The following is a 13,350-nucleotide window of genomic DNA, read 5'->3' as shown; positions in this document are numbered from 1 at the left end:
ATTTTTTGTCTGGGAGGGGGACTCTGGTCAAGAAAAGGTTGAAAACCCCTGCCTGATATAGATATATGCGCACGCACACACACACACACACACACACACACACACACACACACACACACACACACACACACACACACACACACACACTGCTCCAGCTTTCTCCCCCAGTCACTGTCATACCTGTGACCCGTAAACCAAAATAACTGTCTGTCTGTCTGGCAGACAGCAGGACTAACTGGTTCTAACTGTTAGGGTCACTGCTGGTATCAACTCAGCTTTGATATAACCACACATCTCTCATCAACCGAAACCTGAACGTTGATGATGATCTTCTCGTAGCCAGACACCCTCTTCTCACACTCCTCCTGCACCCTGGAACCAAGACAAGCACGGCTGGTAATGCTGAAACCTGAGCTGTGTACAGTTGGTGGAAACGTTTTGAAACGGCGAGGCGATACTTGAAATTGCCCAATGAGAACACAGATTGTTGTGTTTTTTTAAACACTTGCCCTATTAAACACGACTCTGACGCTGTGTTTGCCTGGATCTTGGTCCCCTTGGTACCTATTGGTTGAGTGAAAGGGTTGTGTTGTGTCTTTTCTACAGCAGAAGGCCAAGGTGGCAGGGTTGGGGGCCTCGGAGTCGGGCTCGGGCCTGAGACAGAGACCTTCTCCCAGGACCATCTTCCAGGCCGGTCTGCTGGCCCCTCACAACAAACCGCGCAGCCGCGAGCAGAGAGGAGGAGGATGCCAGAGCAGGCTGGAGCACCACAGCAGCTCTCTGGTGAGACTGAATGTGCAACAACGTAATGAACAGACACGATAACTCCCAGGGCATATCCTATCCAGTCTGTCACAATATTCAGCTCTGATCTTTTGTATTAAAGTTCATTATTTACAATCATCTTTTTAACCCCCTAATAAATGTTTTACTTTGTTCCAACAGTACCTGAGACATTATTTTTTGACATTAAAAGAAGACATTGTGTCAATCGCATTAGCGATGACATGACTAGGTAGTCATGCTTTTGGCAGTCTCTCTGACTCTTGGCCTCAAAAGGCAATACATGTTTCTCTCTGCGTCTTCTCTCAGTTCTCTGAGACATGACAAGTCAGCACCTGTAGAAACACACCATCCAACATGACTTGTCACTCTCAACCAGTCAAACAGACACACACACCCACACACACAGGAGATATGACGCTCAAACAGGAGATATGAGTGGGTAGGTAGAGCTAAACCAAACCAAATCGTTGGAGACATAACACCGTAAGTGCTGCCTTTGTTTGAAAGGCTGTGGTGATTATTTCTCTCTCACCCACTTTTTCTGTTTATTTTCTGAAGCCTCTTCTTTGCAGCGAGAGCCAGTTAAAACATGATTGTCCGCAGTCCGCCACGTGATGAGATTCCAGAAGTGCTTACTTAAGTCCTCGCCGTCTCCGCTTCGTGACGGCGTTGACAACGTTTGGCGCCTCTCTGGATCTCTTTCTTTCCCTCTCTTTCGCTCTCTCTCTCTCTCCCTCTTGCGCTCTCCTTCTCCCTTTCACTCTCTTTACGTTCTCGCGCTCCCTCGCTCTCTGTCTCGCTGTCTCTTTCTCTCTCTCATACCCTCTCCGTCTGTCCCTCTGTCACAGTACCTGCATGAAGAGTTGCTTTGGTTCGGTTACCACTGAGAATCTTAATTGAATCGGAAAGAGAAAAGAACACTTGAGCAGGTTTCAAGGTGTTGGTCTGAATTAGCTGTGTAGGTGTGGGAGTCCATTTGAGTCAAGAGGTCTAAAACACACACGGATGGCGCTGAGAAATAGGGTTGGGTAGAGCAGAGAACATCAGGACCAACTTAAACCACAAAAAACACATACAAGTTCAACAGTTACTTGGTAACATTGTGTACTTTACACTGTAGTTAGACAGGTTGTAATGACCAATGCAATACAATACACCCCAACTAACGTTTTATGCATTGTGCCTGCCTTTCCCCCTCCCTATCTCCCTCCCTACCCCTTTCTCTCGCTCCACAGAGCCTGGCCTGCGGTGTTGGCCCCGGGCCCCTGGTGTCCGTGGTCCCTGAGGGCCCCTCCCTGGAGCTCCTGGAGCAGGACTCTAAGGACTCGGCCCAGAGCACCTCCACCTCCTCCACCTCCCTGATCTCCCATGCCACAGAGATTGCCTGCCAGCCGGAGTACAAGGTAACTGAACGGGGATCGAGGAGAGGATAAGAGGGAGAAGGGGAGAGCGGGGGAGGGGGGTGAGAGAAGGGAGAAATGGAAGAAAAGTGAATATAGGGCCAATAGAAGAGGGACTGAAGGTGAAACAGAGAAAGAAAGGGGAGGAGATCAAAGAGGTCTCTCATCCCGTCTTCTGCTTGTCCACCTGCAGAGAGAGTGTGTGCGTGGAGCATGGCTACCTGTGTGTGTTTGTACATCTCTGCACCCTTTGATGCCGGCAACCTCACAGGTCTACACAGCTGTGTGGCGTGTGGTTAGTCGGTGGCACATGAAGTGAATGAAGTGTAACATTCTCATGGTAAGACTTGAGTCTTTGTAATGTGTGGTTGGAGACCAACCCGTATCCGCAGTCCCCTAGCAGCGGTATATCCATTATGATTATGTGCACCTGGCAGTGTATCTATGCACTGACATGTCCCATGGAAGCTAAGACCTCCCCCGTCTCAAACTCCAAATCCAAGTCTCACACGCACACCCCGTTTTACCCCTCTAAAACCCCCCTCTCTTCCCCTCGCAGGACAACAAGGGTTTTGGTATTGGGGAGCTAGTGTGGGGGAAGATTAAGGGGTTCTCCTGGTGGCCAGGCATCGTGGTCACCTGGCGTGCTACGGGCAAACGACAGGCCACGCATGGCATGAGGTGGCTGCAGTGGTTCGGCGACGGCAAGTTCTCTGAGGTGAGCATTGAGGACGTGGGTTCCACAACCCTCCGTCATTGTTTTGGGCGAGCGAAACATTTTGGGTGTTATCCTAAGTCTGTCATAAAGTCTGCTGTATTATCAGGGCCAGCATGCACAAAAGCCATGTTTATACCTGGTGCTAACATGTGTCCTTGTCCTGATCTTGTCCACATTCTGATTGTGCCCACATTTTTAGACTGGTGAAGATGATTAAAAGATGCATTCCCTGTGGAGATAGTTAGGCACAAATTGTATCTGGATATCAATCAAGTGTAAACAGATCTAGATGGTGAAACTATTTAAATCATAATTTTACCGGCTTCTAAAATCATTGACAGGTAGCACCATTGCCTTCATAATTATCTTAAAATAAATCAATATTATCTATATGCCAAAAAATTGCATACAGGGAGGGACTAGGAAATCTGCAGTCACAGTGGCTGGATAAGATAGACATTTTAATACCATGTGTAGATGCGACACATCTTGATCAGATAGTGATTGAATCATCTTGATCAGATTGTGATTGAATCATCTTGATCAGATTGTGATTGAATCATCTTGATCAGATTCTGATTGAATCATCTTGATCAGATTGTGATTGAATCATCTTGATCAGATTGTGATTGAATCATCTTGATCAGATTGTGATTGAATCATCTTGATCGGATAGTGATTGAATCATCTTGATCAGATAGTGATTGAATCATCTTGATCAGATTGTGATTGAATCATCTTGATCAGATTGTGATTGAATCATCTTGATCAGATTGTGATTGAATCATCTTGATCGGATAGTGATTGAATCATATTGATCAGAACATAAAACCCACATACACTATATATACAAAAGTATGTGGACACCCCTTCAAGTTAGTGGATTTGGCTATTTCAGCCACACCCGTTGCTGACAGGTGAGTAAAATTGAGCACACAGCAATGCAATCTCCATAGACAAACCTTGGCAGTAGAATGACCTGTACTGAACTGCTGTACTGCTAGAGCTTCCCCGGTCAACTGTAAGTGCTGTGAAGTGGAAACATCTATGAGCAGCCGCAAAGTGATCGGCCACACAAGCTCACAGAACGGGACCGCCGAGTGCTGAAACGAGTAGCGTGTAAAAATCGTCTGTCACTCACTACCAAGTTCCAAACTACCTCTTGAAGCATCGTCAGCACATTAACTGTTTGTTGGGAGCTTCATGAAATGGGTTTCCATGGCTGAGCAGCCGCACACAAGCCTAAGATCACCGCACAATGCGAAGCAGTATAAAGCTCGCTACCATTGGACTCTGGAGCAGTGGAAACACGTTCTCTGGAATGATGAATTATGCATCACCATCTGGCAGTCCGACAGACGAATCTGGGTTTGGCGGAAGCCAGGAGTACCCTACTTGCTCGAATACATAATGCAAACTGTAAAGTTTGGTGGAGGAATAATGGCATGGGCTGTTTTTCATGGTTCAGGCTAGGCCCCTTAGTAGCAGTGAAGAGAGATCTTAACGCTACAGCATACATTCTAGACGATTCTGTGCTTCCAACTTTGTGACAACAGTTTGGGGAAAGCCCTTTCCTGTTTCAGCATGACAATTTAAAAATAGTTTTTTTTTTACCTTTATTTAACTAGGCAAGTCCATTAAGAACAAATTCTTATTTTCAATGACGGCCTAGGAACGGTGGGTTAACTGCCTGTTCAGGGGCAGAACGACAGATGTGTACCTTGTCAGCTCGGGGACCTTCCGGTTACTAGTCCAACACTCTAACCACTAGGCTACCCTACCTCCCTTTGTGCACAATGCCCCCGTGCACAAAGTGAGGTTCATACAGAAATGGTTTGTCGATATTAGTGTGGAAGAACTTGACTGGCCTGCACAGAACCCTGACCTCAACCCCATTGAACACCTTTTGGATGAATTGGAACGCCGACTGTGAACCAGGCCTAATCGCCCAACCTCACTAATGCTCTTGTGGCTGAATGGTAGCAAGTCCCTGCAGCAATGTTCCAACATCTAGTGGAAAGCCTTCACAGAAGAGTGGTGACTATTATTGCAGCAAAGGGGGGAACAACTTCATATTAATGCCCATGATTTTGGAATGAGATGTTCGATGAGCAGGTGTCCACATACTTTTGGTCATGTCGTGTGGTGTAAACTAGGCTCATGCGACAGAGTAGGATTGCTGATCGAGAATCCGTTTTAGATCATAATGAATAACATTATAGGGACAGGGCACCTGGTCCTAGATAAGACGCTTGGGGCCTTTCCTGCAGACTTCTCAGTATTTGGTATTCAGACTTACCTTATTCAGTAGGGTAAAGCACTCTGCAGATGTGGGTACCTTGCACGCTCTCAGGGGCATCATGCACCCCAAGAATTTGAGGGGGCACAAACTATGTGACTATGTGAGGATGGCCCCACCCCCCAGCTCGTAAGTTGTAGAATCTTTCAAACACCTGAAACAGCTTTTTCCTGCTGTCTAGAGCTACAATCATTATGCTTCATTCTATGACAAAAATATTTTTCTGCATATCTAATCATACCTCTTGAGCTGTCTGTATCCACCTGACTGGTGTTTTTTTTTTTGTGTTGGAACTAAATATGCTTCTTTGCATCTCTTCTAAAATCTGTGTAGAAGATGGAAAGGAATGTGAGTCTTATTCATTAGTTATTTCTTGCTTTTCTAAAGTCTACCAGCCTTACCAGCAGGCATGCCAGCTAAGATAGTTAGACAAGCTAGCTACTCTAACTTGATTGACAGCGTTTTATATATCCCTGTTAGTGAGCATTTATTCTTTGCCAAGATAATTCATCCACCTGACAGGTGTGGCATATCAAAAAGCTGATTAAACAGCATGATTATTACACAGGTGCACCTTGTGCTGGGGACAATTAAAGGCCACTTTAAAATGTGCAGTTTTGTAGCACAACACAATGCCACAAAAGCGTGCAATTGGCATGCTGACTGGAGGAATGTCCACCAGAGCTTTTGCCAGAGAATTGAATGTTCATTTCTCTACCATAAGCTGCCTCCAACGTAATTTTAGAGAATTTGGCAGTATGTCCAACCGACCTCACAACTGTTTACAAAGGAAGCAAATGAAGGTAAACGAAACAATGTAATTAAATGATAATGTAGGCTATACCAACTGAAGGGAACTAATAGTAAATTGGCAGTTGAATACCTGTGGTTATTATTCCTGCTGACAGTCGATACTGATAGTGGCTAATATTTAACATGATAGAAATCGGAAGCAGAGAAAGTCGGAGTAGCCTATAATTAAGACATTAGAGAGTGCCCATCCCTGCAAGTTAAAAGGCTGTACAAATTAAATGATGCATAATGGCACCAGCATTTCATAAACTTTACATTGGGAAAGTTGATATGTTGATATGCTTCAGTTAGCTGCCATATCACTAGTTTCACATTTTTTCTCCAGCCATCATAAGGTAAAATAGATCTAAAACCACCAGTCATTTATATTTACAATTCCCTTATCATTTACCTAGTTATTATCACGAGCTCTTATCGAGTTGTAATTGACAGTGCTTGGAGAATGGTGTAGATGTTTTTCTCCCCCACTTGGAACCGGTTGGATCGCTAGACCTTATTTACGGTTTCCTCGCGAGAAAAAAGCAGTGGAATTATTAGGGAATTAAGTCAAGGTCAGAATAGGGAGTCTGCGTAGACAACACCTCCACCACACCTTCCTTTATTCCATCTACATCCCAAATGAATAGCGAGTGAATAGCATGCCGTTCTCATGCTGATGTTATAAGGGTCAGAATATGCATAGAGAGAAAAAAGGGAATTCCACTCCACGGTTAACTTGTGTCGGAATTCCCCCCCCCCCTATGTGAATGCAGACCTTGTTTTACAGTAAAGCAATGAATGAGCGTTTAACCCTCCATATCTCCACTCATCATCCTTCCTCCAGGTGTCTGCTGACAAGCTGGACTCCATCACTGCTTTCCCCAAGTTCTTCAACCAGGCCTCCTACACCAAGCTGACATCCTACCGCAGGGCCATCTTCCAGGCGCTGGAGGTAAGGAAGGGGGGGGGAGAAGAATGTGACAGAGTGAGAAAGGCTATATGTGTGTGGTTTAACGCTCACCTGCCTAGTGCCTACCTTCATGTCAGGTGTGTGTGTGTGTGTGTGTGTGTGTGTGTGTGTGTGTGTGTGTGTGTGTGTGTGTGTGTGTGTGTGTGTGTGCGTGCTTGTGTGGGTGTGTGACAGCTGCACAATAAAGTCAATACGGGGCCTTGCTTTCCCTGCAGTTCCTTTATCAGTCTCTCAATACGAGGAGCTGTTAATAATTTTCGAAGACAGACAGACAGATAAGCAACATGATGCTAAGTAAGCAACATGATGTTGAAAATCAATCTAAAATACATATTTTCCAGGCTTTGAAGTTAGCTTAAATTTAGGTTCTGAATGAAAGGTGAACATTCTTATTTTCTGGATGTTGAAATAAGGATAATTTTCAGTTCTGAATGAAAGTTGAAAATACATAATTGGTAGACCAATATATCATTTATAGACCAAGAATCTATGTCCGTGGACGTTGACATTAAGGCCAGACCATACCAGATCTAAACCAGACATAACCATCTATGTTTGGTTCTGCCCCTGAATGAGGCAGTTAATCCACTGTTCCTAGGCTGTCATTGTAAATAAGAATTTGTTCTTAACTGACTTAACTGACAAATGAGTTATCCTGAGCCTATTTGCAATGTGTTTACACAGCGAGAAATGCAGAAATATAAGGAAACATACTTGAAACCACTGATCATGACAATTTAGCCCACGGGATGAAACTCCTGGACAGCAGTTGTGAGTAGCCTGATTGTCTATTTTACCTGTCCTGTGTTTAGGACATGTTGTTTGTTAACATCTCAGCGCAATTTTTATCGGATCGCCCGGCATTTAGGTTAGGCTATTCGATCGGAGAAACATGATGTTTCCGTCTCTTTGCGTTGTCTTTCATTTTATCTCCAGCCTGTAGGCTACAGAAAAGGCCACATAGCCTACTCTGTCTACCATATGCTATATCTGATACATGATTTATGTTGGATCGTTTTTGGGACGGAACGTCGGTGGAGCGCTGCAGAGATGAGTCCCTCCAACAGCACCCTGGACAAGCACGCTGGGAATGGACAAGATAAATATTTTGCTTCCTTGCCTTTGACAAAGTGGGCACTGTTTATCCCAAGGCGGCGTCAGCCCTCACCTAAAAAGCCCATATGCCACTGAGAGAAATTGTCATAGTTTTTTAGAAGAATTATGTGAGGTTTTATGTGTTGTTGAAGGTGCTTCTTGGCCAGTTTAGCTCCGAAAATGCCGTGCTCCGAAAATGCTGCCTAATCCTGCCTAATGAGCGGGCCGACCCTACTTGTTCTCGACTCCTTGTCATGTTCTTTTGTGTGTCTGTTTGACTCTTTTCTCTGGTTAATGATGATCTGTCCGCCTTTGTGAGATAGAGCGAGAAAGAGGAAGACCTGTGTGTCTAGTGCGATGTTGGTCTGTCTGTGTCCCTGTCTGTCTGACTGACTGTCTGTCTGTCTGCGAGCACAAGCCCCTTCTTGTAGTAGCCTAGTTCAGTCTGTTGTCTCTGTCTACCGGGTCTGTTTGGTCTCTCTCGTGTGCTTGACTGTCTGTATAGAGTACCTGCCTGTTTGATCGCCTGTTTGTTTAGCAAGGCTGACAATCATCTCTTCTCAGCTCCATTCTTCTCTCTGGTCCTCTCACTTTCTGTCTCCCTAACATCTCTTATTATCTTCCCCCTAACCTCCTCCCTCTCCTTCTACCTCCCTTCCCTCTCTCCTTGTCCCCCCCCCCCCGCCTCCCTTTCCCCCTCCCTCTCTCAGATGGCAAGTCTGCGTGCTGAGAAGACGTTCCCTCAGTGTGAATCAGAGGGGCCAGAAGACCAAGTCAAGCCCATGCTGGACTGGGCCATCGGGGGCTTCCTGCCTAAGGGCCAAGAAGGCCTCAAACCCACAGACAACCCTGGTGAGACTCACCATCCAAAGCCAATATAAGGTCTAAATGTCATGGCTGGGGTTTTCTCCTGCCTCCTCCTGTCCTGTCTTGTCTAATGTGGGCACGTTAAAGGGATAGTTAACTTTTTTGAATTGTTTTGTTGTTGAAACTTCTCAAATGCGAATGATCCCTTGAAGCAATATTTTAGTTTTCACATCATACAGTAATTGTGAATGTGCCTAGGAAGTACCTATGTAGTCCAATAGATCACTGTTATAGCACCCAACTTAAAGGTGCAATATGCAGTAATTTTGCCGCCATTTTGTTGCCAAAATTCTAATAGTTCAGGTGCTTTCAGTTTATTGTACCGTCTAAACCGCTGTGAAATATATTTTCAATAACCAAAAATATAATATTTTCAGCTTTTTAAAGCTGGTGTACAAAATTGAAAAATAAAAGATGCAAAAACAACATTTATGAACGGGAAGCATAGAAATAGCGCATATATAACAGATCTACTGCTTCTTGAGAGTGACAGATCCATAACTCATATTTCTATGTGAATTTGGTCGGGTCGCCCCAAAACGTTACATATTGTGGCTTTAAACGATAGCCCCAGGTAGGGCTGAGACAATAGTTGCTGACGTATTTTAGAGTTCCACCATTACTTTCTCTTCGATCAGTATGACACGTTTTTAATTAAATACTTTTAAGACTGACGTAATTTATTCCTGTCTCTACATGGCATCCTAATCTGCCTCTCCTATCTCTGTCACATGATCGGTTAACCGGTTAACTGTATGTTGGCACGTTGGTATTTCATTAGAGAGGAGAGCGGTGGTTATAGCCTAGGTACCAGTTCCTTTAGCTAATCCATTTCCTGTGCTCCGGTTTCCACTAGTTCCCACAGCCACAAAGTCAAAATGGCCTAGATCGTAAAAATGTATGAAAAGGTTAGGGTTAGGCATAAGGTTAGCAGTGGGGCTAAGGTTAGGGTCAGGTTTAGGTTTAAAACAGTGGAGGCTGCTTGAGTGGAGGACAGTTCATAATAATGGCTGGAACGGACCAAATGGAATGGCATCAAATACATGGATACCATGTGTATTTTCTATCATTCCACTGATTCCGCTCCAGCCATTACCACTAGCCCGATCTCCCCAATTAAGGTGCCACCAACCTCCTGTGGTTTAAAATCAGATTGTAACAAGAGAAGTGTTAGAAATAGATGGGGTTTTATGACTTTGTGGCTGTGGTAGCTAGTGATGACCAAAGTTGCTAGCTCACATCGAAATTCTCAAACTAAATACATACTGCAATTCCAACCACACAATGTCATCTTAGTTTTGATTTCAAACCTAAAAATACCACAACTTGCCTAGGTAACAGCTAAATGTTTGTTTTAGACTTTGTTCTAAATTCTAATTCTATTTCCGAAGCTCCGCATGCGGGATAATATTCATGTTATTTCCAACAACCAATGAGCAACTCCACCGTAGATACAGCGCATATTGAGCGTTGAGATTGCCAAAAGGCCCGTCTCTTTTGCAATGACAAGGAGTGGAATGTTAGCAGAGAAGGCTGGTACTCACACTAGGGTGGTTAAGGGTTGTCTTCTGTTTAATATGTTTTATTATGTCATCCACCATACTCCGGAGGTAAGGGTTCAATAGGTTTGTCGGGTCTAGTGGGCCAATATTACTTGTCCAATAATACACAGTAATATCAACTGGTATACAGTAATATTACATATATTTGTCAAGTATTTTAGGTACCGTATACTTTCTTCTACATGCTTTGACGGTTGTGTGTGTGTGTGTGTGTGTGTGTGTGTGTGTGTGTGTGTGTGTGTGTGTGTGTGTGTGTGTGTGTGTGTGTGTGTGTGTGTGTGTGTGTGTTTGTCCTCTCCAGATAGCAGCACGTTGAACCACCAGGTTTTGGACGTCAGTTTGCCAGAGTATTTCCCGACAGCCAAGAGGCCCCGCGTCAGCCTGTGTAAGGCCAAAAGCGGCCCAGAGGAGGTCTACAGTCGAGGTCAGAGGTCAACCAAATGGGTCAACCCGGGGTTATCAGGGTCGTATTTATTAAGGCTCCAAACGGAAGAAAACAGAAACGGGGAGGGGACTACTTGGATTTGTTCTATAAGAAACACTAATTTCCCATTTCCGTTGCAACATTTTTCTGACATTTTATGCCCTAATGAATACGATCTTGGAGTCGTCTGTGATTTATTGCTATGGCATGTTATTATTCATGTGACTCAAGACCTGTCTTTAATTGTTGACCTGCATGTGTCTCTCTCTCCTCTCTGCCCTTCAGAACAAATGGTGCATGAAGTTTTGAAGAATAACAGAAGTATAGAAGGTACGTTCTCCTTTTAGTTTCAGATATTTCTTTCTAGTTGACATACAAGGGTCTTCAGATATTGTAGAAAGTATTCATACCCCTTGACTTATTCCACATTTTGTTGTGTTACGGCCTGAATTCAAAAGGAATTAAATAGTTATTTTCTTCCTCACCCACCCATTCCTTCTTTTCACTCTGTCAATTAGGTTAGTGTTGTGGAGTAACTACAATGTTGTTGATCCATCCTTAGTTTTTTCCTTATAACAGCCATTAAACTCTGTAACTATTTTAAAATCACCTTTGACCTCATGGTGAAATCCTTAAGAAGGACACCTCTATCTTTGTGGTGACTGCGTGTATTGATACACCATCCAAAGTGGAATTGATGACTTCACCCTGCTCAAAGGGATATTCAATGTCTGCTTTTTATTTGTACCTGTCTACCAATAGGAGCCCTTCTTTACGAGGCATTGGAAAACCTCCCTGGTCTTTGTGGTTGAATCTGTGTTTTAAATTCACTGCTCCACTGAGGGACCTTACAGATATTTGTATGTGTGGGGTAGAGTTGAGATAATCACGTTAAACACTTTTATTGCACACAGAGTGAGTACATACAATTCATTAAGCACATTTTTACTCCTGAACTTTTTTAGGCTTGCATAACAAAGGGGTTGAATATTTATTGACTCAAGACATTTCAGCTTTTCATTTTGTATTCCTTTTTATTTTATTTATTTATTTTTTACACTTTGACCTTATGGGATATTGTGGGTAGGCCAGTGACTAAAAAACACCTCAACCCGTTTGAAATTCAGGCTGTAACACAACAAAATGTGGAAAAGGGCAAGGGGTTTGAATACTTTCTGAAGACACCGTAGCCGTTGAACATGAGCTGCGAAAAGTGTTTTTGTCGAAAGTCTCCGTCTAGCTCATATTTGTTTCGTGCAGACTTTTGCCTCTCTTGCGGGAAGACAAGAGTGGCAACCTTCCACCCACTTTTTGAAGGAGGCCTTTGCCAAGCATGCAAGGTTAGTGCACTTCTCTAATGCCCTCTCATTCAGAAATGACACGCGGACAAGAAATACACCTATATTACATTTACACGGTCATCACTGTCATCAGTCTCACACAGCCATCTTTACCAACCGCCACTGAGTCTCGATCCCATTGAAAGAGTCAGGACACCCTGAGGTGAATGACACCTACCTACCTGAACGTATAATCCAATCCTGAATCCCTGCGCTGGGGGTGATAGTGATTATTCGTGTGTTTGTGCGGCTCTCTGGAGGAAGACTTTCCACAGAAGTCATCTAGAGCTATTTTGTCAATAGAACCACTGTGTTCAGAACTTAAGAGTGAGACATGCCTAGGCCTGCCTCTCTTGTGTGAGGGACTAGAAGCATCGATACCAGGCCTGGCTGACTGCTTCTATTGACATTACCTCCAGTCCAATAGATCATTACCACAGGTGTGACTGTTCACTACATGATCATATTACGTCATCTCATCCAGACCTGGGTTCAATTACTATTCGGAGTCTTCCAAATACTTTTAGCGTTTGCTTTAGCTTGTATGGAGTGCCAGAGGGTTTGTGGCGTTGAGGCTATTCTATTTGCTCCAGGAAAGCTCAAAGCTCATCATTGTTGAACCCAGGTCTAATCACACCAACTTATTGGGTTTCTAAAGCAATGGCCTTTATCCAGACTTATCGAGGTCTCAGGAAGTTCTTATAGAAACTATTGGCTGAAGCATTCTCTTTATTATTAGCAGCTTTGTTGTTATGGGCTCGGTTCCATCATAGTTCAAATAGCTTTGTTAAGTGCAATGGGTGCATGGTGAGTGACTGGTACAATTGCAGTGATGTTGATGTCAGTTTACAGCTTTGTCAATGTGTCCCAGAGCGGTGCCTTTGTGTCTGTGGACTTTGGTCTCTGTGTTTAAAATACACAGATGTTAATATTTCCCTTCCCAGGAACTGAGACCTAGACCGAACCATGAAAAACAGACAACAGACCCAGACCATTAGTCCTTCTCCACCAAACTTTACAGTTGGCACTATGCATTCGGGCAGGTAGTGTTCTCCTGGCAACTGCCAAACCCATATTTGTCCGTCAGGACTGCCAGA

General features: G+C 44.0%; 1 protein-coding gene across 6 annotated transcripts in view; it reads left to right on the top strand.

Moving 5' to 3' along the window:
- LOC110532104 (DNA (cytosine-5)-methyltransferase 3B) overlaps positions 1-13,350 on the top strand; it is a 62,871-nt gene that overhangs the window by 28,559 nt on the left and 20,962 nt on the right. For all 6 annotated transcript variants that reach the window (XM_036988025.1, XM_036988022.1, XM_036988021.1 and 3 more), the window contains exons 5-12: positions 607-783; positions 2,022-2,189; positions 2,746-2,904; positions 6,840-6,947; positions 8,771-8,912; positions 10,791-10,913; positions 11,199-11,243; positions 12,174-12,253. In XM_036988025.1, the coding sequence (XP_036843920.1) occupies positions 607-783; positions 2,022-2,189; positions 2,746-2,904; positions 6,840-6,947; positions 8,771-8,912; positions 10,791-10,913; positions 11,199-11,243; positions 12,174-12,253 (1,002 nt within the window). The remainder of the gene's footprint in view (positions 1-606; positions 784-2,021; positions 2,190-2,745; positions 2,905-6,839; positions 6,948-8,770; positions 8,913-10,790; positions 10,914-11,198; positions 11,244-12,173; positions 12,254-13,350) is intronic.

The sequence above is a fragment of the Oncorhynchus mykiss genome, chromosome 9, assembly GCF_013265735.2.
Source record: "Oncorhynchus mykiss isolate Arlee chromosome 9, USDA_OmykA_1.1, whole genome shotgun sequence".
Classification (NCBI taxonomy): domain Eukaryota; kingdom Metazoa; phylum Chordata; class Actinopteri; order Salmoniformes; family Salmonidae; genus Oncorhynchus; species Oncorhynchus mykiss.
This window is presented reverse-complemented; position numbering and strand designations above follow the sequence as displayed.